This window comes from Chamaea fasciata, unplaced genomic scaffold (assembly GCF_029207755.1).
Source record: "Chamaea fasciata isolate MVZ Bird 193981 ecotype frontalis unplaced genomic scaffold, bChaFas1.0.hap1 SCAF_18, whole genome shotgun sequence".
Lineage (NCBI taxonomy): Eukaryota > Metazoa > Chordata > Aves > Passeriformes > Sylviidae > Chamaea > Chamaea fasciata.
In genome coordinates, this window is record NW_027094103.1 from 247382 (window position 1) to 272093 (window position 24712).

General features: G+C 48.8%; 1 protein-coding gene across 3 annotated transcripts in view; it reads left to right on the top strand.

Moving 5' to 3' along the window:
- AIFM3 (apoptosis inducing factor mitochondria associated 3) overlaps positions 1-24712 on the top strand; it is a 55285-nt gene that overhangs the window by 3279 nt on the left and 27294 nt on the right. For all 3 annotated transcript variants that reach the window (XM_066199510.1, XM_066199511.1, XM_066199512.1), the window contains exons 2-3: positions 6846-6992; positions 15007-15220. In XM_066199510.1, the coding sequence (XP_066055607.1) occupies positions 6962-6992; positions 15007-15220 (245 nt within the window). In that variant the 5' untranslated portion in view covers positions 6846-6961. The remainder of the gene's footprint in view (positions 1-6845; positions 6993-15006; positions 15221-24712) is intronic.

Sequence of the window (24712 nt, forward strand, 5' to 3'; positions counted from 1 at the left end):
TGTGGAGGAACCTGGTGAGGGTGGTGGCCCACTGCTTAGCTCTGACTAAACACTGTGGGAGTCAAACTAGATCAAATCCCTAGAAAAGTGAGAGAAATGGGCAGCCTGTTTCTCTGTGAGTCTGGTGCGTGGGGGGGGCTGGTGATGTGGCAGGGGTGTGTGGTGGGTCAGGATGGGTATGTGTCTAGCTGGGATGGAGCCAAGGAAGGTGGTGGTGGGGCTGAGGGAGGGGGTCCACTGCTAGGTGCCATTGTGTGTGGTGAGGAGGTAGGTGGGAAAGAATGCTCTGGGTCCTGGTGATGTTCAGGACCAGGTAGACCAGAGCCCTTATGTCCAGGGACTAGAGCCTGGGCCGCCCCATGGGACAGACTGTGCTTTGTGGGATGGGCTGGAGAGGTTGTGGTGGGATCTGTGCTGCAATTTGCTTGTAGGGTGTGACCAAAACAAGTCTGCTGCTGGGACTGCTCCATGGCTCCTGCTGGCCTTGTGTTAAAGACAATATTTTGCATGTATGGAGAATTGTTGGTGCTGTAGTGGATAGGGTACAGTTTGGGATCAGGGCTTGTTTTTTCCCACAGCAGGGACCAGAGTCAGAGCCAGCTCTTCCCTGCAAGCATGGAGGGTGACGCCACATGCTTTGAGGCTCCAGCTGCCCCGTCCTCTTGTGTTCCTGCCTGGAGGATGTGGGAACCAGCTTGCAGAGCTGAATGTGAAATGGCTGGAACACGCACATGGTACCCTTCACTCTGCAGAGCAGACAAGCAAGTTTTCCAGTTGTTGAGCTCAGTCCTTAAACAGAGCAGAAAAGAAATGACTTGACCTGGACCCTTTAGAGACATCCTTGAAGGATGTCTCAATAAGAAAGTGCTGAGCTCTTCAAATAGCTGCAACATTGTTCTGAGTCCAAAAATTATCTGTGGCAACTGATAAAACTCCTGAAGGACAAAGTTCTCAGGGCAGAAATAGGCAAATGTTTACAGATAACAGAACCCAGATTCAATAAAAAGAAAATTTTATTGTATGCAGGGACAGTTAAAAACCAGCAGCTCCTGTTCGGTGTAGAGCTGTTGGACATTGCCTTAGAAGACCTATGCTACAAGTGACTGAAATCTAGAAAAACAAAGCTGCCATGGGGAAGAGAGGTGGAGAGATCACATGCACAGCTGGACTCCTGGCCCTGCCACAGCAGGGAATCCCTGGCCAGAAACAGCCCTGAGGAGCCTGGCAAGGAGCAATGTTCACAGCTGCAGAGGAAGGCAAAAGCCCCCTGGCACTTGTGCCAATCTCCAAGGGAGACCCTTCCTGACACTAAACTGGCAGTGAGCTGTTCCCTGAGCATGTGAGCAAGGCCTGTGCCTGACCCCTGCAGCTATCATTGCTCCAGGGCACAGCACAGCTGCTTAACCCCTTTTCTTCCTCTACTGGAGGCACCTCAGGGGGTCTCAGCACCACAAAATACTCCGGAAGTGGAGTATCCTCGGAGCAAAAATTAATTTCCAGTCCCACCAGGAGACCATCAATGCTCCGAAGTGTTGTGGAAGCGAAATCTTTCAACATGTCCTGTTCCCATTTTTAATGAGTGCTGCATCTGGCAAATGTGTGGACTGGGAGGTCTGTGATGGTCTCCAGATGCCTGGAATGGATTTTCTTGTTCTTTGTGAACCGCTGAATCTTTCTCACTGATACCCATCTAAAAAGGTCTCATACCCTTGAGGACACCCCTGATGTGAGTGGGTCCTGTCATGATTAGTGTTGGGCCCATTCTCCCAAGCTTAAGGCAGAATTAGGGTTTGACCCAGGTTGATACATCACCCTGCTCACAGCTGGAATTGGGTCAGATGACCCACGAGAGACCTCTTCCAGCCTAAATTCTTCCATGATCATGGGCAGAAGGTGCAGAGCAGGACGTGCCACCCTGATGCGAGATGAATATCAGCATAGGCATGACCACAACTGCCTTGGGGCTGCCATGTTAATTCTCCCTGCATTAAAAGCTGCTAAGAGGCCCTTTGATCCCACTCTTTGGGAAACAGCCACCCCAAGGCTCACACTGCCTATAATCTCCTTTGTAGTTTTCATTAGTTCTCCAGTACTGAGGAGTTCTCCCTTGACCTCGGGGAAGCTCTCCTCCTCATCCTGACATAATGTCTTTGGGAGATATCTCTTGCTGACCTTTGCTTTGAGATCTTGGTGTGTGTTTGAAAAGAGACCTTCCTCATCCTCACTTGTATGGTCCTTGGCTTTCCATGGACCTGTAGCCCTTCTCCTTCAGACTAGTGATGTCAACGAAGAGACAAAAGTCATCTCCTTGGGAACAAAGCAGGTCCCAGATGTCCCACTTGTTCACTGAATCCCAGAGGTTCTTCAGAAACCTCCTCAAAGGTCTTCTGGGTGCTCTTCCAGGTTGCCCTCCAGCTTTCCTCTAGATCCTGCTGCAGAGCACTGCAAAGGAAGTGGAGAACTCACCTGTGTGAAGATGATAAAAGTCCTTGGAGTCTGGTTTGCTGAACACATGTCAGAGATCATTCAGGCATTTCCAGCTGTGCGAGGGAGCCAGTCTAAGCAGTAGTGCCTGGAAATCAAGAGAGGAGAAAGGCTGGTTGAGCAGATGATCCTGTGCTCCTTGGGAGAATGGAGGTTGGATGCTGGTGATAGCAGGATGGGATCATCCATTTTTGTCTGCTTTCCTTGGAATGATGTGCATTTTCCTGAGCCTTGGGAACCTGAACTGTGTCCCCAGCAGACCTAGGGCTGGCTTGAGTATGTCCCAAGAGGAGGACAAGGCAGCAGAGGACATGCAGCTGTGGGAGGACCAGGGCTGTGCAAAGCCTGGAGGATCTGGGATTGTAAAACCCAGGGATTGAGATGTTTCTTATTCTGCTAGCCACATCCAGGATCCTCAGGAACTGGCAACTGCTCTAGCATCTTTGTCTCCTTCATGCTTCAGACCCAGGGCAGGGTCCCTTCTCTGAGAGCATGTGGTGAGTTCTCACCAAGCCCCTGCCTTCTCTGGCCTCACACCTGCTAGTCCCTGGTGCCAGGAGATCATATCATTCATCTTTTTGATGACACTGGGAGCACCCACATCACTTAGGAGAGGAAATTTGGGTCCAGAGCTTGAGAGAAGAGGTTCAGTGGAATGGGGAGGGGACAGAGCTGCCTTGAGGTGGAGAAACTGCCTTTGTCTGTCAGGGGGACCAGGTGAGGGGGACTTGTGCTGGGCAAATGAGAAGGGAATGAGAAGCAGCTTTCTTGCCTCTTCTTCCTCTGGTGGCACCCAGGGCTGGTGTGGCCAGGGCAATGGGGGTCAGGGTGATGTCCACAAAAAGATGATTATGCAGTCGGGAGCTCAGTGAGGGGGTCTGGAGGAGCCTGGAGAGGCCACAGTGGCAGCTGGTGTCCATGTGCACCAGGCCCCCCCTCACACAGCAGATAAATCATGGCTGAGGAGACTCAGTCAACAGTGGCACAAGTGTATTTCTGCTCAGTGCATCACAGAGGTCTCCAGCTGGAGCTAGCTGGAACTGCAAACTGACATCTCTGGGAGATGTCCATGTCACGAGGCTTGGTGCTCATATGTGTGCCAGCATTCTAGGCAGGTGATGCAGGATTATTTACAGCAGGAGAACAGATGCTGACAGATACTGCTGCGGGATGGGAGGGACCTGGGTGCCAGGTGAGGAAATGATACTGGGGCAATAAGCAACAACTGATACTCAGGGATAAAACATTATTTATACCTATGGTGTAGTAATACACTCATATAGTTATACAGTTGCCACATTAGCTCTTGGAAAGGATTTTAGAGTCACAGCAGAGCACTTGATTAAAACAGGAGCCTGGGGCACTGCAGAGAGCAGAAGCACAGTGCTAATAATAGCTCTGCCAGCACTGCACTGCTCAGAATTGGTGCAGGCTCTGGATCCTGCTCTGAGCCCAGTGGGAAGCGTGGGCTGGAGTGTCCCTGCCTTCCTGCCCTGTTCCTGCCTGCTTGAGGCAGATGGGTGCTGTTGGCCATATTCAGGCAATGGGCACTGGGTTGAGCCAGGTGGGCTGTCTGGTCTGATATCCCTGATATTTTGCTGCTGTGCAGGGGAAATGCTCATGGTCAGCAGCACTAGACTACTTCCCGTGTTTCTCCTGTTGGATCATTTTCCCAGTTTCTTCTGTTTGGGAGCAGGCTGGTGTATGCTTGGGGAGTGCTCTCTGTGGATGGTGGGGTTCTGCAGACAGCCTGGTGTAGGGCCTGTTCCTCATTCACACTAGATTTTTTAGGGATGGGACTAGTATGTTCCTCAGCACAACAGCAGTTGCCTCATATTTTGGTAGCCCACTCCTTCTTGCCCTTTCTGAGCAGATGCTGAAGGTATTCCTGTTCAGCTGTGTGCCACAGAGTGTTGTTTTGCTCAGGGAACATATGATGAACTGGTTTACTGAGCATGGACACCTTGTTCAGGTCAGGCTGTCACCCTTCAGGACCTAGCAAGGTTTTACAGGTGATCCTGTGTTCAGCTACATTGTGTTGTATATGGGCTTATTTCCTTCTCCTAACAGAGCTTATGGTTTAGGCCAGAAATCCTGCAGGATCCAGCTCCGGATCAATACCTCTGGATGCCACTAACAGATACGTGGCCCTGTTGTGTCCCCTGAGTTGCTCTGACAGAGGAGGCTGGTGCCTTTCTGCAGCCAGCTGAGTCTTGGGTGGCTGTAAAGCATTTTCATGTGCTGGTGGGACTGAGGCTGGGAGCAGCCAGATGGCTTCTCTTCTGATGGCATCAGCTGAAATCCTACCAAGAACCATTTTGATTTTGCCTGGTGAAGTCTAGAAGTGGAGAAAGGACACCTCTGATAGCAAACACTTCTCTCTGACCCTCTTTGGGAGTTGCAGATGTCTCAGTGCCTTGGAAAGGCTGGAGGGACAATCAGTGGAGAAATTAGGAGATGTGAAGTGGGCTTGAGGGGATGGCTGCAGATTGGCATCTTTAAGGCCCAAACAAAGCAAAGGCATCTCAGATGAATGGCTGACATTCTGACATTCAGGAACTCTGGCATTCCCCCAAGTCCTTGTTAAAACCAGTCAGATCAGCTAGAAACCAGTCCCACAGCAGCATCTCTGGGAGGGTTGGATAAATTCAAGTGATTCTCTGGTGTATTTGGGAGCCACCCTTCTGCCATCCAACCCAACACCTGTCCAGGGGTCCTTGCTGTGGTCCCCCATACATGCAGCATCCCAGGGGAATGCTGCAATAGTGCCAGGGCAGTGCTTGCCTGGGGCATGATCCTGTCTTGCTGCCACAGTGTCCACTTCTGCCACAGGAAATCCCAATCCAGGCGCTGATATGGGTTAGCAGGGACTTGATTTGCATCCAAGGCACCAGTGGCAATATTTTATTATATGCACTAAATTGTTGTCCTGTATCACTGATAGATACATCAGTAACTCAAGACTTGGTTTGCCTCGTACAAAGCCATTTTCTCTTTCTTTCTGCTGGTTCTGGCAAAGGGCCCTACAGCAGCTACTGCATGTGATGTCCCCACTCCAATCTCCCCCCACTGCTCCCAAATCTTCCTCTGCATTTATGCACCTTCTTACATGGTATCTTTTTTTTGCATTTGTTCTCACATAAACAATGTCATGCTACTTTCCTGGGATGCTCTTGGGAGAAGAGCTTTTCCCTCTGCATTTAATAATCCCTCTTTGCAGAGTATCAAATAGCACATGCCTGCTTTCCACCATGGGCAAGGCACCGGGCTTGTGTTCCTCTATAGCTTGGATTGCTTAGTCCGCGTGATCCAGGCTCTGAAGCTGCTTCTGCAACACTGCTGGGGCTTGGCAGAGGTGATGCTATGCATGGAAGGGGAGTTTGAAGGTGTGTTTTGGAGGGATATAGCTGAAAACAGAGGGAAACATCCTGATATTTTGAGTTGATGTTTAAGGTAAGGAGAGAAGGTGCTTAGAATCTCTCTCCTGGCACTTCTCTAATTTCTTCTCATTGTAAAGATCTTGAGGCATTTTCTAAGCTACAGAAAAACTACTTGGTCTGTCTCAAAATATAATTTGGAAATTGTTTTTAACTTCCTGCCCAGATCAGAGGGCTTTTTGAAAAATATATGGCAAAACCATAGTAAATCAGTTCAATTCAGGTAGGAATGAGTAAAACGAATGAAATATACTATTTTATTGCCAGTGTGTTGGATGACTCTATGCTGTTTTCAGTCACGGAATGGAATTGGAAATGTTTATCTAAATTCTTAGTCTGTACCAAATCTGAGAGCACCTCAAGTCAAAGCTAATAAGGGAAACACAACTTGACCTTGAAAACCAAAAACCAAACCAAACCAAACAACAACAATAACAAAAAAAAAGAAAAAGAAAAAAAAAAAAAAAAAGAAAAAGCACACCCCCCCCCCCAAACCCTAAAAAAAAAAAAATCTCAATAGTGTAAAAAAGGAGGTTGATGCAAAATGGTCTGACATCAAAACTCGTTTCTCTAAATAGTTAATTGTTCTGTGACCTGTGTGCTTAGAGCTTTAATTCCCAAAGGCAGGGCTTTGGGAAGTTATCAAAGTCTGGCCATAAATGATATGAGGGTTTTTGTAATTAACTTTGATGACTGAATTTATAAACTTCGTAATTGAATTTAACGGTGTCTCCCAGCACGGTGACTTCAGCAGCTCGTTCTCCCCATGTCCCTCGGGTCACCGGGGTGCCCACAGTGTGTGCCCGCAATGCTTCTGACATCTGTGGGCACAAGCGGCAGCGCTCTCACGGGTTTGCTGCCCCTCCTTGCCGCACCCGCCTTCCGGCTGTACCAGCTCTCACGGAGCTTTTCTACCCAACGCAGGTGGGGATCGACTCGGGAGCTGGGACACGCGAGCTGGCCCTGTGCCATGCGAGGATGTGCCCGCGCCCTCGCTGACCTGCCCGCCCCCGCCCCCGCTGCCTGTCCCGCCCGGCACCATGGGAGGATGCTTCTCCAAGCCCAAACCAGGTGACTGCGCTCCGACGTCAGGCTCCCATCCCACTGTCCCCGTGGGAGAAGTAGGTCAGCGGTGGACGCTGGCCGGGGGAATGTTAATGCTCGGCTCCTGCAGGGAGGATTACTGGGCTCTTAATTCCCCCAAATTCCTCAATGCTCTCACTCCCAGGCAGGGAGCTGTGGGGGGTTGCGGCAGTGCCAGGGGGGTGGTAGGTGGATGGGAGGGGAACTCACCCTGTACCACGACGGAGGCATCTCTGCCTGGTCTCACCTCTTTATTCTTCACCACCCACCTGCTTCTATTTTTCTGCCTGATCTGGAGCAGGGTTGCCCCCTTTGTGTGCCAGTGAAGGTTTGGGTGACAGCTGTCCCAGTACAGACACATGGGGCTCCAGCATCTTCCTTCTGCCACAGCTTTGTCACTCACTGGCCAGCCCTTTTTTCTTTCCCTGCGAGAAGGGAATGACCTGGGAAGGAGCAGGTCCTGGAGCTGCTCTGCTGCTGGGATTTTATTTTCTTGGTGAAGCTTGTCCATCTGTACTGCTTTTGGTGGGGAAAGCAGCTGCAGATACCTGGACATCAAGGAATCTCCCCTTGCCTGGTACATGCCTTCTGTGGCTGGGCTGGGTGGGCTACCTGCTCTGTACGGTTTGGGGAAGATTAAGTGTATGTGCAAGGGGCAGGGGTGGTGCCACCTGCCCAGGCAAACTGGCTGGTTAAAGGGGGTCTGGTGTGGAAGTGTCAATGCTCAGCCTTGTCCTGAGCAGGCTGGACACAAGCAGGCACTGTGTGGTCACCCATACTCATCACCCTTGGCAGCACCTTCATGGCTCCAACACAGGACCCCAGGGAGTGATGGCTGGTCCTGTCAGTGTTCCCAAAGCTGCCATGGAGGAGTGCTCCCAGCTCCCATCCTGCAGTTTGTTTTGGCCACCTCAGAGGGAGCTTAGGGTGACCTTGCCCTTGTTACTTGCTTCTGCCACAGTGCAAGGGGAATCAGAGGATGGTGATGATCTATCAGACAAGTCAGCATCCCTGTGTAGCCTTTGTGGGTGGAAAGATGTCTTTTGGGGACCTTTTTTTGGCAATTCGTCTTCACTGCCTGAGGCAGGAGGGATTTCAGGTTGAAGGACTAAACAGGTCAGAAGGGAGATAGAGGTTGTGACTCACTGAATATTCATGGAGTGAGGTCCCTGCCTTTCTGCAAGGCACAATGAGAAAATAAAGGTGGTTTTATGCCCTTGACCTTTACTGTGATTATGTTATGGGTCACCACCAAGGTAATACGGCGCTGGACACTCTGACCTGTAAGTTTTCTCTGTGAAAGTCCTGTTTATGTTTCCTTAAAATGTTTGAGGAGTAAAAACACATCCAGGAATAAATGCCTTTGTTGGCTAAACCTGTGAAAAACTCTGCTATGAGGAAAATTAAGCTCCACTTTATTTTGTATCCTACCAACATAACCGTGTAATCTTGGACCAGTGTTGGAACACCAACGCTCTGCAGGCATCTTTCCTGAGCTGCAGGTTTTTGTGGAGAGCTGTATTTGCATAGCAGGGCCAAATGCCTGAAAATGCCATTCTGCAATGCACCTCCATCCCTCAGCTCTGGTTTGGATTAGCAACTTCAAAGGCTTTGCACAAGCCTTCCACAGCCCCTGGGTAGCTCAGCACTGACTGCAAGGTTTCATCCCAGGCTTATAAAACCTGCAAAGAGGTAAACAGAGGCATTTGACGATACTGATTGTTCTAGCAAAGAGTTTCATATGGGAATTGTACAGTATTAGAGCTGAGTACTGGACTTTGCTATTTGTAGGAATTGACCTGCTCCTTGTCCAAATAAGCAGGGACAGAATAGAGCTATTTGCTCCATCAGTGCTGTTTCAACATGAAGGGACTATTTCAGATGCAGCCTGAAGTGAACAGAATTGATTCAGGCACTTTTTCAAGGTGTACATGAGGTCCTTATTTGCTCCATCTCCTTCATTACAAGAGAGACCTTCAGTTGCCCTGAGCACCCTCAAGATAACCTTGGCACTGTGAACATACCACCTTTTGATGGGCAGATGAGTGATACAAGAGCTCTGGGGAGTGGAGTCTTGGATCCCTAAATAGCTGTGCTCACTGTACTGCCAGCCAGCCGTGAGTTCTGGCTGCTGCTGGAGCACCCATCTCCCTGTCCGGATATTTCAGTGTTTAATTAAGAGCTTACATTCAAACAGTGAAGTAATCTGCTGTTATCTTCTGTGCTGCAGTCCCGTGATGCTGGATCCTCTTCTGAAGGCCCAGTTCTCAATCTCTGCATAATTTTCTCCTTGGGTATGTTGGTGTGATGCACTGGGGATGAGCTGCCCAGCTGGCAGCCTGTGTGTGGTATCCCAGCACCCGCTCACGCAGTGCAGCCAGGTCAGGATAATGGGTGATGGGAACCATCTGTGTGAGCTGTGGCATCTCTATCTCTGTGCTGGGTATGGGAGAGTGGCTTCAAAACCTATAAATTGTGATTCATCTTCTTCTGCTGGGCTCAGTGTTTGATGACGGGGCAGAGCAGTTGCTTCCCAGTGCATGGGGTGTCTGGGGGTGGGCTTTGCCCTTGCACGGAGGATGCATTTAGCGGGGAATGTGCTACCTTCCCATGGATGCTGCACACTGCTGGAGGTTGCTGGAGGGGGTCCTGTTGGCTGTGTGACCTGAAGTTGGCTCTGAGCTTGTCCCCAGCCTTGGTTGGTAAGTCTGACCTCCTGGTTTTGGACTGTAGCATTTGCTGACAGAGCATCTGGAGAGGGACAGCAGACCCAGGCACATTTGACATGGTGGTTTTGTCATTGGCTCTGTCATTTTTAACAGAATGATAGAATCATGGAATGGTTTGGGCTGGAAGGGTCTGTAAAGACTAAGTCTTTTCAACCCCCTGCTGTGGGCAGGGTCACCTTCTACTGGACCAGGTTGCTCCAAGCCTTGTCCACCCTGATCTTGGAAGGGAAAAGTGGTCCATAGAAATGGTTTGGAGTCTCTTTGAGACCACCTGAAGTCACTGTCATTGGGGCCTGTAGTTGAGGTGGGATGGTCAAGCCCAGGGGGTGCCTGGAGAGTGCAGCTCTGGCAGGGCACAGTGAGCCCCCAACATGTCCCATGGTGGTGGATTTACCCGGTGCTGGCTTTGGGAAAATAAACCCTGCTGGGGTAAACAGATTTCTGGCTGTGCCTGCTGGTCCCTCAAGCATCATCCCTTCATGCATTTCTGGTTTCCACTGCTCCCAAAGCTCTTGGCACCATACAGCTGTTCCTTGCCCTCAGCACTCCTCTGTCCTGTGCCTGCAGTCCTGAAGTGGCACACCCTGAGGCATCGCAGGGTTTTGGGGCTGGGCAAGTCAGACACACTGCTCTCCCCTTGCCAGCTCAGCTCCTCTATCCCCTCCCTATAGCCAGACATCTTCTTCTTATCCAGACCCTCCTTGGCTCAAGTCAGCTCTTGGCTCATGTCAATTCTCTCTGTCCCTATTAACTCAGTATTTTCTTGGTTTCTAGTATTTTAAGTATTGGGTACCTGGAGGTACAACCTTTCAATTACCCAGTATCCATAATTTAGCCTCCAGAAGGGCTCTGAGCCATACTGGGAACCCAATCCTGTGATAGAGAAGTATTGGGGCATCTAATTGCCCTTATTTTTTAAAACTAATGCCTGTGACTCTGCACTGCAGTCTGGCCACCTGCTAGCACCCTGCTTTGGGATCGATGTCAACACTTCCAGCCTGTCTTGGTTTGGGAAGACAGGTATCTGCCAGGGAAAGCTGGAGTTTCCCTTGGAATGGAGAATCCCCCCCCCCCCCCCCCTTTTTCCAATTATAAATTTGCAGTTGGAGGCTTTTAGGCAAAAGATTTGGGGATAGAAATAGCAGCTCTTTACTAGTATGTATAACAAAGCAAACAAAAAAACCCCAACCACTACAGCATTAATAACAAAATATAGTACCAAGAACCTTGAGGGCTTTGCTTTACAAAAACCCAGGGCAATTTAGTCTCAGTGCTCCTGCTGTAAACAGTGGAAAAGTCCCGGGCTGGTAGCTGGGATGGCAGGATGTCCTGGCAGGGCAGGGGTGCAGGGTCACACTGTAGCAAGAGGAGCAGTGCTGAAGAAGCCGGCAGAGGAGCAGGGCTGGCGCAGCTCCCGCAGGGCGGCAGAGCAGCTCAGAATTCCAGGGCAAGCAGATGATGGTAGATTTTTCCCAGGACTGGACCCCTCCAGCGACAGTGAACTCCCCAAGCTGCAAGCAGCAACCCAGCCGTTCTCTCTCTCCCCGAATGCCGAAAAGAACCGAGTGCCCCTGCCTCAAGCTCTGTCTTTTACCTGCCCCAAAACTCACGTTAACTCCCTTAACTCCCCCTTCAAGCTTTGTCCACCTCTTTGTTCCGGTTAAGTATTCTTAAGTATCGAACACTTGGTCTTCTTGGTAATTTATGGGGAAAAAATGCTTTAGAGTAAAAGGAACAAACCTAACCCCTGACGCAGCTTCACATCTGAAGTACTTCTCCAAGAGCAAGCAGAGGCTTTTACTTGTCCCACAAGGCTGTAAATAGTGATGGAGAAGGAATAAATTTACAAGATATGTAATGGGATATTAAGGACTGACGGCCTGTGTGTGTGACATCAAGGCAAACCACAAGAACATAGTGGCCATAAGAGAGAAACAACACCTGAGCCAACTGTCATAAATGGTGTTGGGACATGGCTCGTGATTATATGTGAAGTATCCCAGCAGTGCTCTACCTAAAGGCTGAAAACCTGGGAGAAAAAAAATTTGGTCTTGTCAAGAGTCTGTATTTTAAATGATTCTGTGACCTTGAGGAGCTGACTCAGGATTTTCGGGTAGTGAGAGCTTGCAGTGCTGAGGTGTGTGTGGATATGTGATACGAGCACTTGCTAATGCTCAGCTGGTTCCTCTGCTTTTTTCTATATTCTTATAAAATATTTCCAGCACTGACCTTCTGGTTCTTCATCTATGTAAGTGTGTATCTATAGAGATATCTTAAAAATGTGCATAAACTTACACACACACACACATATGTATGTGTATAAGTGATGTTGGTGGTACAGGGGAAGCAGGCACATCTCTGTCTTTTTCTCTCATCTACATCTATACCTATACATACATACGTCTCTATTTGTGTTTTTATCTGTATCATCTATACCTTTATGCCCATACCTATGTATCAATATATTTATATCCATAACTCTACCTGTATTCCTGAGGAGTTGACTACTGTCTAGATTTGTAGTCACATGCCTAAAACTTTCCAAACAGTTTGCTTAAAGGTCCAGACCCTCTTCTAGCAGTTATAGGATATGACTGTCAAAGAGCTGGAACACACTGGCCCCAGCCCCATTGTACCGACTGGATTTCAGAATTAAACTTGGGTTTATAAATACTTCATTTAAATGTCATTTTCCCACATGCCAACTGAACCGATTTGCTGGATCAGCTCAGGTGCTGTTTAGCCCTGGATTCCTGGAGGGATCATCCCTGGGGAATGCAGGTTTCAGGCCAGAGGGACACCCCATGAGGGGCTGAGAAGCATGAGAAGGAGGATGAGATGGGAGTCAAAAGGATTGCTGAGAGGCAAGTGGGATATGCTCCCCCACAGAGGCAAGCGGTGAAGTGTGGGGCCCAAAATAGGTGATGAAAGATTTTGTAACTCATTTTCTTATCTTCTGGACATTTGTCCAGCAGTGTTGGTGGGTGCCAAGTGGGGGTGGCTGAGTGCCAGAGACCTGCTGCTTCCTGCAAATGTTTTTCTGAGGAAGAAGGGAAAAGCTCAGAGCTACCATTTCCTTCTTCATCCCTGCAGGTTCATTTGCCTGTGAATCAGTGGGCACATGTGCTCTCGTGACTCAAATGTGCTCTGGAAAATGAAGTCCTGGGGCATCAGCCAAGTGAGAGATGGGAGTTGTTCCCTGCAGGGTGAATTCATTGATAATCCATGTCCCTCTCACAATTAGGGCTCAGAGCCACCACCTTTGCCCAACCTTTGTCTCATCCTGCGACATGGTCTAGCTCCACAGTCTGGCTGCAAGGATGCACAGCCATATTTTCTGCAGATTGACTGTGAAATCGTATGACATCAGCCTCCTGTTTCTTGGGCCAAAAGTATTTCACTGGCATAAATGGGTATTCATTATATTTTCAAATTCTGTCCTGAAAAATCAATGTCTGCTTCTCCCAATGCCCTAGGAAAGCGGTGATTATGGAGAGCAGCCTCTTCACTGGGTGCCTGTAGCAGCTGGGCTGCTTCTCTAGAGCTCCAGGAACAGATTTGGTCATAGCAATATGGGTTTTTTTTAATGCATGATGCTGGTTCTATTCATTTGCATTAACTCCTGCAGCTGCAAGAGCACAGCAGAAGGTGACGTTTTCTGTTGCTTCACTGTTCATACACAGAAAATCACTTTCCTGGATCTGTCTGTCACTACCCCTGGGTGAGCACAGGGGTTTGGCACTTTGGCAAAAAGCCATACATCCCTTGCCTTTCTGAGCAGGCACAAACAGCAGAAACTTGCAGGACTCCTGAGACAGCCACCTGCCTCCAGGGCCTGCATGGCCATGGCCACTTGCATTTCTCCCTCCCAAGATGAACGATCTTCTCCCTGGCTTGTTCTTCCATTGTTCTCTCAATATTCTTACAATAAAATTTTGGGACAACAGATGAGGCTGGGAAGATCCTGCATCCCTATAATTCACAAGCCTTGCTGAAGGGCTTGTTTTTACCCTTCCTCTGCCTTTCTTTAACCTATTTAGTTAATGAACTTTAACTTTTATCTTCTGCACAGATTTTCCTGTTCAGGACATTTGTAATGTATTTGAGATACTTCACCAGTCCCCTGGCTTGCTATAGAACTCCCTGGCCTTTATTATATTAATGGCTTTAGCTTGATGAAGTCCCTAGGAGATAAAGTGTTGTTTTCCACTTTGTGATGTGAGAGCTCAGCAGTGGCTTCTGATTCTGCTGTGACCAACTTGCCCAGCCCGGACATGGGGTGGAGCACAGCGGTGTACCTGGGGGGGCCTGTGGGGAGGGTGGGTGAGTGCTGCCCTTCAGGGAGCTCGTATGAACACAGAATGACAGGATGATTTGGGCTGGAGGAGCTCTTAAAGCTCATCCAATGCTACCCACTGCCATGGGCAGGAACACCTTCCACTATCCCAGGTTGTTCCAAGCCCTGTCGAATCTGGCCCTGGACACTTCCAGGGATGGGGCAGACACAATTTCTCTGAGTAAACCTGTGCCAGGGCCTCACCACCCTCACAGTAACTTCTGCATGTCCTCACCTGGGTGGCTGAGGATAGTGCCTTTGCTCCCCACTGTCTCTGCTCCCGTGTGTCCCTGGGTCCTCTGGTCCCCAGGACAGGGATGATTTATTGTCAGACCTGTTCACTGGTGTACATATGAGAAAAATGGACCATCCTTGCTTCTCTCACCTATTGTTGAAGAGTCACTCTATACTCAAAACCTGATGTGGAAATAATTTTGGATATTTCTAGTTCCTTATTAATTGGTCTCCATCTAATGAAGCAGCTTTATGCCCCATGCAGTGTGTCAGCTTTATGCACATGCAGTGTTGGCTTTCTCTTTCAGTTAACATTACCTACAAACAATTAAAAGGGTTTTTGAAGTCTGTCTGAGCCCCAGAAACCTTGGCATGTCTCATATGGAGCTGCCTGAAGCTGTTTTCCACTAAACAGGACAAGAACTGTAGCTGAGAGGTTGTTTTGCACCAGTGACTCATGTCTGCTTTCGAGAATATGTAGTTTATGAATGCAAAGTGTCTGATGCAGAAAAAACAGGGGAATGTGGGCTCAGGTAATCAAACCAAGCTTGGTGTTAAATATTTTATCTTCCAAGTCAAGCCAACAAAAAATATCTGTTTTGATGTCTGTTTCCAAGTTCAGGGAAGGAAGGAGTGATAGAACTGTGAACAGCAGCAAAACCTCTGCCTTAATTTTAACAAAGGTTTTGGGTTGTTCCTGCAGTTGAAGTGAAAATTGAAGTTGTGATACCTGAGAAGGAAAGAAGCAAGGAGGAAATGTCACCCAATGGGAAAACCAGCCCTCTGATCTACAAAGTCAATGGGACTGCCCGACACTACCACCTCGAGGAGCATCCAATTGCCAGCAACCCCTACCACAACCCAAAGGACATGGTAGAAGCATCTGTGTGCCATGTGAAGGACCTGGAGAATGGACAGTAAGTGCCCAAAATCTTTGCAGATAAAACTTGAGAGACCTTCTAACCTAATCTGAATGCCATGTCTTGTTCTTTAGAGTTGTTGGAGATGATAATTTAACTTAGTAAACTTTTTTTTTATCTTAAAAAATTACATCATGGACAAGTGACAACTGTTTTTACCAGGTCTGCTCTTCCCTGCATCATCTGCTCTGGGACTTGTCTCAGAGGTGACGTTCTGTAGCAGAATTTCTCAGGAGGCTCCACTCAACTTGCGTTAACCAACCTAGACATTTTAAAATAAATTCATAGCCTTAGTGATTTTGCAAAATAGCAGAAGAAGTGCATGGGTGGAGCTTATGGGGCGGGTCATGTGCTCCATCCTGTCTGCAGTGCCTGGCTCTTCCAGCTGAGCTCATCAGTTTGCTCTTTCACTAAGGATGCAACTTTTCAGATCTCTTGCAAAGGAGGACACACTTCAGCTGGGCACATTCAGTGCCCTTATTTAATTTTCTGAAGTCTAAAGAGTGCCTAGTAACTGCGCTTTACAGGTGTCTCTTTTCTGAGGTAGAAGTACAGGTTCTGTTGACATCTCAGAGGGCTCCATCTGTATGTAAAAGAAAATAGTCTGGAATAGCTTTTGTTCCAGTGAGGGAGCAATGTAAGGTGTGTGGGACATAGCAGGAGTCTGGCAGCTGTTTGCTTTAAATTTAAGTATTGCCTGTGACAGTATCCAAGAACAATCCATGTACTATAGGCTACTTTGTGCTGAACTTAAGGGGCTTCATCATGGGCCATAAATTCATTTTCTTAGCTAAGTTCATCCAGGCATAAATGTGAGATTTTTTTTCATTGCAATGGGAATTTATGTATTATACCATTCTACAAAGGGATGCACTGGATTCTGTTGGGTTAGATCTTCACATGATGTGAAACTGTTGAGGTTGCTTGGCTTGTATCCTGGTTCCAAACAGTATAAGGTTAATTTTTGCAGTAGTCAGGAGGTGCATGGCCAGGACCCAGAAGTTATTCTACACAACCTCATCTCATTTCTGGGGCGGGGAAGGGGAGTCTCATGTGGGGAGAAGTTGTTTCTTGTGGTTGAGTGACTGTGAAGGACAGAGCGTGGTGCATGGGATGGTGGGGTAATGGTGGTTCCAAGCCATAGAGAGTGGGGTGGTGAGCTCTGAGTGAGCATTTTGGCATGTGACTCACTCACTCTTTTGTACACTTGCGTTATTAAATTTTTTGCTGTTACTGCTGGTTTTCTTCTCTCGTTGTTTCCAGTAAATTGTTATCTCAGCCTGTGATCTTTGCCTTTTGTGACTCCAGTTCTCCTCCAGCCATTTACAGGTGGGGCAGGGGGGGAGGGAGAGTGAGCAGCAGTATGGTTTTAGTGGGAGCACTAAATTGAGGAATTCCATTCCTAAACCACAGCAGCCTTATTTAACATCCAACATAGGGTGGGAAGGGTTGAGTTATCAGAAGATCTACCCAGAGAGGGTTGGAAACAAAATAACATCTAAGCATTTGTTGTATTAGGTACAGAGCAACTGGCCACAACGTTGCTTGGTCTGTTCATGTGGGTACTTTACCCTGTCTCTATTTTCATATATACTCTCAGTGCCCATCACAGTGCTCCTTTTGAGAGCAGGGAGAAGGGTCAGGATCGCCCTGTTGGTGCACTGTGGGATATTGGTTATGACATCATAACATTGAGGACAATGAGGGCGATTTGGAACGTGTATTCAGTGTTGATCTCCTGCCTTATTGTCTTGGTTTAGGAAGACAGGTCTGCCAGGGAAAGGCGAAGCTTCCCTTGGAGTGGAGAATGTAAACCCCCTCCCTCCAAATTAATATAATTTTGAAATTAAGGGGCATTCAGGAAAAGATATGGGAATAGGAATAACAGTTCTTTACTAGGAATATTAAAAATAAAAATGCAGTAGTACAAAAAAAAGCAGACTAACAAAAAAAAGAAAACACTGACAGTCAGAATACAACCTGACACCCTGTTGGTCAGGATGTTACTAGCAGTTCAGTTAAGTCCTCCAGGAGTGACAGATGTGGTTCTGTTTGAGCAGAGATGATCCCGTAGGAGGGTGGGGTTTTCTCTGAAGGTCCAGCAGTGGTGAGATGGGTCTGGTCTTCCTCTGGGAATCCAGTAAAAACAGTCTGCCTTGGTGTTCTGACTCTCAGTTTTTATCCAGGTAGGAATGCTTGGCTCCTCCCACTGGGTAGAGCATCTCACAATGGGATGCAGTGAACCTTAATGGCCCATTAAGAGAAGATATCCCCCTTGAGGGAGGATGGGTCGTGGAAGAGATAAAGAAAACACCTCCCCAACTGGTTTCAACAGGTTGCAATAGAATACACACAATAAATGCAAGGTTACACCTTGCATTGCAACCCGACACTTGTCCTTTGGGTGCTGCCTCTGAGAGTCCATTAATAATTGTACCCAGTCTGTGGGGAGAACAGGGGAGAAAGATTTTTCCCAGGTTTCACCACCTTTTTCTCCTTCAAGCTTGTGGCAGCAGCTTTTGAGGATTTTGAATTTTCCTTGGGTGTTAAGGAAAGCATGTTCTTGTTGCTAAGTCTTCCAGGTCTCCTCAGTGCAGTCCACACCATGTTTAGAGTTCCAAAAGAGATTTTTAGGAAGGTCATTTAGAGATCTGCCCCAGGGGTGGATAGTCATGAGTGGCACATAATGTGGCAGAAACAGGACTGTTCTGCTCCAGTGGTTTGGAAGTTCACCCCTGAACAACTACAGGATCCTGATAAAGTAGGAGAATATTTGAAAGAAAAATGCTGTGGCAGTTCCAGAGAGGTGCAAAGTTATGCAATGTGTTGGGCCATGCCTACTGTTGATCAGGCAGTGCTCCATACTAGACAGTACAGTCAGGGAGAGGAGGAGGAAGGCAGGGCAACAGCACCATGGGTACTTCAACTGCAGCTGAACCAGAGGAACAGCCCACGCTGGGAGCACTTGCCCCTGTATGGAAGAAGACATCCAAGGCAAAATCGGTCCACTTGGTGAGGGATGAAGCGGAAGCAGGGCCCTCACAACAGGAGGGAGAGGTAGGGCTGGAGACAATTACCCAATCCCTAGCCCTGTGTGAATTGTGGGATCTATGAAAAGACTTTAGCTGCCAGTTGGGAGAGCCCCTGGTGACCTGGCTGCTCCAGTGCTGGGATATCATCACCCATGTTATAGAACTAGGCGGTAGTGAAACAAAGGAACTGGGATCCCTGTCTCGGGATGTAGGTACTGACAAGGTGTTGGGGGTTAGGATTTTTTTTTTCCCTCGCAGAATTTTGTCCCATAAGTTGCTAGGAAACAAAAATGACCGGGTACTTAAGAGAAACAAAAGAAATTACCAAGCTCAGGGGAGGAGGGCATCTGGCTGGCTGCATTTCTCTTATCTGAGGTATGTTTCTGAGGGGCAGAGATACCCAGAGAATTGGGCTGGTAAAAGACAGTGCTGGGGCAGCTGCTAGTTCTGTCTCCTCTCCCTCGCTCTCTCTCTCTCTCTGTCTCTCGGCTTTGGAGGAGGATGGTTGAACCTACTGCTTGGGGGAGGAAGTTCGCTTCTGCTGCCGGGGCCCAACCCAGTCTTGCTTCTTCTACTGTGGGATTAGCCTTTTGCTTGGGATAGCAGCCACTGAACTGGGACCTTATTAGCACCCTACCTCACTACAAAAAAGTGCTTTCACCATCTGCTGGGGAGCCGGGCTGCCATGGCCCCACCCTCGCTGTTCTTTTGCCACTGTTCTGGGTTTTGCATCTCTGCAGCCCTGCACCCCCTGCCCTGCCAGGACGTCCTGCGGTTCCAGCTACAGCTACGGAGTTTGATACATCTCATCTACCCCCTGGGGATTTTTTTGCTCATTGCTGCCCTTCAGCTTGCTGCTTCCCAGAGTCCTGCTGGGGCACTGGGAGCAGCTGCCCCTTTCGCCATCCCTTCCCATCTGGGCCGAGCTGCCGTTACCGCGTGCTTCCCGAGCTCGCACCACAGCGCCCCCTGCAGCCGTGGGGGAATCATTGCACCCGCCCTGCCCAACCAGGAGCCAGCAGTGCCCCTGCCGGCCGTGCCCAGAACTGCACCAAAGGGGAAGGTGCCTGCGGCCGGGAGAAGGCTGAGACTGGGTCTCTGGGTCAGTTTGTTGTTAATGCCATAGTTGTAGTTTGCCTTGTTATTCATACTAGTAAAAAACTGCTATTCCTTTTCCCATATCTTTGCTTGAAAGCCCCGTAATAATTCGGAGGGAAGGGGGTCATATATTCCATTTCAATGGAGGCTCCTGCCTTCCTTAGCAGACCCCTGTCTTTCAAACCAAGACACAAGGGAACTGGGAAGAGGACAGAAACCCTCACCTCTGGAGATGGCTCCTGTCAAGTGTGAGGGAAAGGTATTCTCTCAAAGATGTCAGATTCCAATGGATGTGGACAAAAAAACACCAGCTTTGTCCCCAGCAGCCAACAAGAAGCTGTGGGTTTTTGGACGGTGCATATTCCAGAGTACAGTCAGATTGTCAACCCTCTCTATCATATGGTGCAGGAGAAGAATGATTTAAAGGGTGGTCTTGAAGAACAAGAAGCTTTGAAACAAATTAAACAGGAGATTCTTGATGCAGTAGTCCTTGGGCCAGTCAGGACAGGACAAGGTAAGAAAAATGTGCTCTACATCACAGCCAGGAAGAATGGTCCTTCTGGAGCCTGTGGCAGAAGGTACCTGGGGAGACTCGAGGACAATTCCCAGGGTTCTAGAGTCAGGTATATGGAGGATCTGAGGCCTGTAACATCCCAAATGAAAAAGAGATACTGGCAGTTTGTTAAGAGGTTTGATCTGCTTTAGAAGTTATTTCCACTGAAGCACAGCTGCTTCTGGCACCTCAGCTATCAGTGCTGGGCTGGGTGTTCTAAGAGAAAGTCTAACATACGTCATGCCACTAATACCTGGAGTAAGTGTATTGGTCTTATCACACAGTGAGCTCAGATAAGGAAACCTCAATCGTCCTGGGATCTTGGAAATCATCACAAACTGGCCCTAAGGTGAAAATTTCATACTGTCTTCAGAAGAGGAGGAGGAGAAGAAAGTGATGTGTGCTGAGGAGGCCCTGTGCTCATATAATCAGCTACCTGAAAATGAAAAGCAATGTGCTCTCTTCACTGACAGTTCCTGACTTATTGCAGGGATGCATTGAACATGGAAGGTTGCCATATGGGGCCCTACATGGCGAGTGGCAGAAGGTATTGAGGAACAGTGTGGATCAAATCAGGTTGCAGAGTTGAAAGCTTTCCATCTGGCTTTAGATATTGCTGAGTGAGAGAAATGGCCAACACTTTACCTCAACAATGACTCATGGATGGTAGCAAATGCTCTGTGGGGGTGGCTGGAATGGTGGAAAAAAACCAACTAGCAGCACAGAGAGAAACCCTTCTGGGCTGTTGAATTGTAGCAGGACATCGCTGCCTGGGCAGAGGAGTTGGCTCTCAAAGTCTGTCTTGTAGATGCACCTCTTTACAAGAGTCAAGCACTGAAGACCATCGCAACAGTGGACAGGTGGATTGAGCTGTCAAGATTAAAATGTCTCAGGTAGGTCTGGGCTGGCATCATAAAGGTGAGTTATTTCTGGCTCAGTGGGCCCATAATACCTTAGGCCATCAAGGAAGAGATGCAACATGGCCTCATGATGAAGGGGTGGACTTGACCATGGACACTGGGTAATCCATGATTGTGAAAAGTGCGCTGTGATCAAGAAGGCCAAGTGGGTAAAGCTCCTGTAGTCTGGGAGGTGGTGGTCAGTGTAAGTATGAGTAGGCCTGGCAGAGTGCATCACACTCCCGCAAACCTGCTGCCAAGGCAAGCATTACGTGCTGACAATGGTGGAAGACATGACTGGATGGCTGGAGATATACCCATGCTTTACACCACTGCCTGGAACACCATTTTGACCCTTGAAAAACAAATCCTGTGGCAACACTGAAAGACTTGAGTCAGACAATGGGACTAATTTCAAAAATATCCTTATAAACACCTGGGGTCTGTTAAAGGTTCGGGGGAACTGGGCTTATAAACACTGAACAAGGTATTTAGTGGGTGTACCATATTCCATCATGCACCAGCCCCTGGGAAAGTGGAATGGTGCAATGCACTGTTAAAAACTATGCTGAAATCAATGGGTGGGGGGATCTTCAAACACTGGGATCTATATTTAGTGAAGGCCACATTGCCAGTTAATGCCAGAGGGTCCACTAATTGAGCTGGCCCTACCCAATCAAAACCTCTATGTACAGTAGAAGGGGTAAAAGTTCCCATGGCACATGTGTAGAATGTGTTAAGGAAGTAAGTTTGGATCCATACTACCTCAAGCAAAGACAAACCCGCCTGTGGGATTACTTTTGCTCCAGGATGTGAGTGCCTTTGGTGGGTGATGCAGAGGGACAGAGAAATACAATGTATCCCTCAGGGAAATTTGACATGTGGAGGTGTGGGTGACCTACTATCACCTCTGCAGGTGGGCAGTGGCAGCCAGGCTGCAGAGGAGCAGGGCAGAGCACAGGCAGCAACTGGAATTGCCTTGATGGTGCAGTGAAGTAAAAGGGGGAGACTGTATTGGGAAATGCTGGTTGCACAGGGAGGGTTTTGTTCCAGGGTCAAGATGCAGCCTTACCTGGTCTATGGAAGGTATCCCTGCCCTTGGCAGGGGTAGAATTAGAGGGTCTTTAAGGTCCTTTCCCACACAAACCACCCTGTGATTCTGTGAATAGCTAGATTGACTGGGAAACAGGGAGTATGACAGACAAAAAGATTTGGAGAGCTCTTCTGGCTGCAGGGGAGGTGAGGAAGAGCTGGCTGCAGCCTGTGAGAACATACTTGTCTGCAGGTGGCCGTACCAGGGAACTCCTCAGCTAAAGCCAGGGCTAGAAACTGACATTGTTCTGGGAGCCAGTCCCATGTGCATCACCTGCTGCAACTTGCTACAAGTGTGACAGCAGATGTGCCAACACTAGACATTTTAGGTTGAGAATAGCTGTTTTCTAGCAGGCTGAATCCAGGTCAAGATAGGAGTGCTGTGAGAGGGTCCAACAACTCATGTAAACAATAGGCCAAGCCAAAGCAGTCCCCTCGTGCTGGTACCCAGAGGGATTTTCTGGAATGATTCTCCCGAAGAGTGTGCTGGGCAGGGGTGTACATGGGCATGGCAGCAGCACAGGGTGCTGGCATGAGGCCTTGGGCACCACTGCCTTGCATTTGTGCAGTCTGCAGGCACGGAGTATGCTTTCTGCCCAACCTTTATGTCTTTCTGCTACCAGCAAGGCCTCGCTAGAACTGAGATGCAGAAAGATATTGGAGGATAAACTGGTGCTACTGTACCCAGCCAGTCTCCCAGCAGGCTAATTGGAGGGACAGAAAACTGCCCCCCCAGTACTCTCACAGCTCTCGAGCCAAGGTCCTTTGCAGGCCAGAGCTGAGATTTAGCTGTCCTTCCCAAGTGGAGAGTGGGATGGGACAACAGGACAAATTCCCAACTGACTAAATAACTCAGCAGGGTGCAGGGCAATGTAAAATCGTGCTCTGGACTACTCTGGAGTGAGTGCAGGATGGGAGCCTTGCAGGCTGGCCAGCATGCTGGCTTGAAGACATCAGGTCTTGTTTTTCACTCTCTCAGCTCACACAGTTCCTTGGGTAAGCTGTAAATTCTTTAACTTGTCTTTTTGTATCTTCCCAGGGAGTTATGGTTGCCACTGAACAGGTTTTATCAGCTGAGGAATGCAGCAGGACTTGTACTGCTCCATTCCCTTTTTGTGGAGGGAGGAGCTCCAAGTGCTGAGTGTCCTGCTTGGGGAGGGAGCAGAGTTGCATGGTGAACTCTGCTGGTTTTCACCCAAGGTGGCAAGGAAATTGGAAAATTGAGCATTTGTTATTGGACAGTTGATGCTGGTGAAGCACTTGCTGAAAAGTCTGGCTTGCGGTGGGTTAGAGGGTGTAACAGAAGTGTTGGTGGGCAGAAGTGTTGATGTTGTTGTTCTCATCTCCATAGCTTCAAAGCAGAGTGGGGCAAGTGTCTGTGTGGCTTGGATGTTATCTGAGATGGAACGAGCATGCAAATTCTGTCCCATTCTTCTGAGACCCTGGAACCTGGTGTGCATGAATAGCACTCTGGAATCACACATGGCCCCCCTTTCCTTGGGGTTTGCTATGGCCACGGTGATGTGTTTGGCACCCCAAAGGAAACGCGCTAGTATAGCTGTAGAGATGGTCCCCTCCATGCAGTGGAAGCAACCAGGATTTCCAGATAAGCATCAAGCTGTGTAGGGATAGGCTTTCTGGCTGGAAGAGGGGAAGTCTCCAGGGAACAGCAGCTCTGTGTTCCCTGTCCAGCTCCGTACAAAAGGAGGTCTCTCTCCTCAACTCTTACTTTCCTCCATGGTTGGCTGGAAGAGGGGAAGTCTCCAGGGAACAGCAGCTCTGTGTTCCCTGTCCAGCTCCGTACAGAAGGAGGTCTCTCTCTTCAACTCTTACTTTCCTCCATGGTTAGCTGGAAGACTCTGCTCTGGGAAAGCAGCTGCTGATGGTCACATTGGAAAGAGGTTCAGTGCCTCAGGCAGACCATGGATTGCACAGATTTGTCGGGACTGTTGGTTGGAAAGGGAACATCCAAGAGGTGGGAAGAGATAGGATGTGCTGAGAGGAAGGTCTGGTGGACTTGGTGGAGACACAGTGAGAGGGCAGAGGGTAAATGTCTGCTCAGTGCTGAGCAACATCAGTGTCACTCAGCAATGCTTGGGCATTGCTCTGCAATGCTGTGGAACTGTCTGTGGCCAAGGTCTGGGCAGGTGGAGGAGTGGAGGCCTCAGTGCTGGAGCCTTCTGCACTCCAGTCTCCAGCCTGCAGAGAGGATCAATGAGCAGCCTCCTGGGAATGATGGATGGTTGAAAGACTTGTGCATCCAGTAGATGCCACTGACTGGTGTAACATGGCTAGCAACACGAGCCCAGTCTGTACACAGTCTGCAGGGCATGGGGACTCTGGCAAATATAAGCATGTGTTGAAGCTGCAATGCAGAGCCTATGCCCAGCCAGCCTGCAACAGGCAGAGCCAGAGTGGCTAGGCACCATGCAGGAGATACAACATCCCTACATCCCTAGGAGATGCTGTGGACAAATTCACCTGCATGCAGCTGGTGCAGAAGTGTGCATTGCTCAGTTTATCTCTGCTGGGACAGAAGGCTACAGAGCACCTCTTGGACAACCCAAGGGTGGTGGAAAGGATTTTCTAAAATGCTGCTTTTCAGTGCTACTGGCATTATCAATCACTCGTTCAGCAGATGGGGGTGCTCAGTAGCTCTTTCTGACTTCTAAATAATGTGCGTGATCAGCAGAGATGCTTTTGTCCAGGATGGGGCTGAATCTCAGCCTGGCTTAGCTGGTCGAGGAGGGATGCGTGGCCCAGTGAGCCTAAAAACTGCTCAGTGTTGTAAACAATTCCTGCTGCACTAATCACA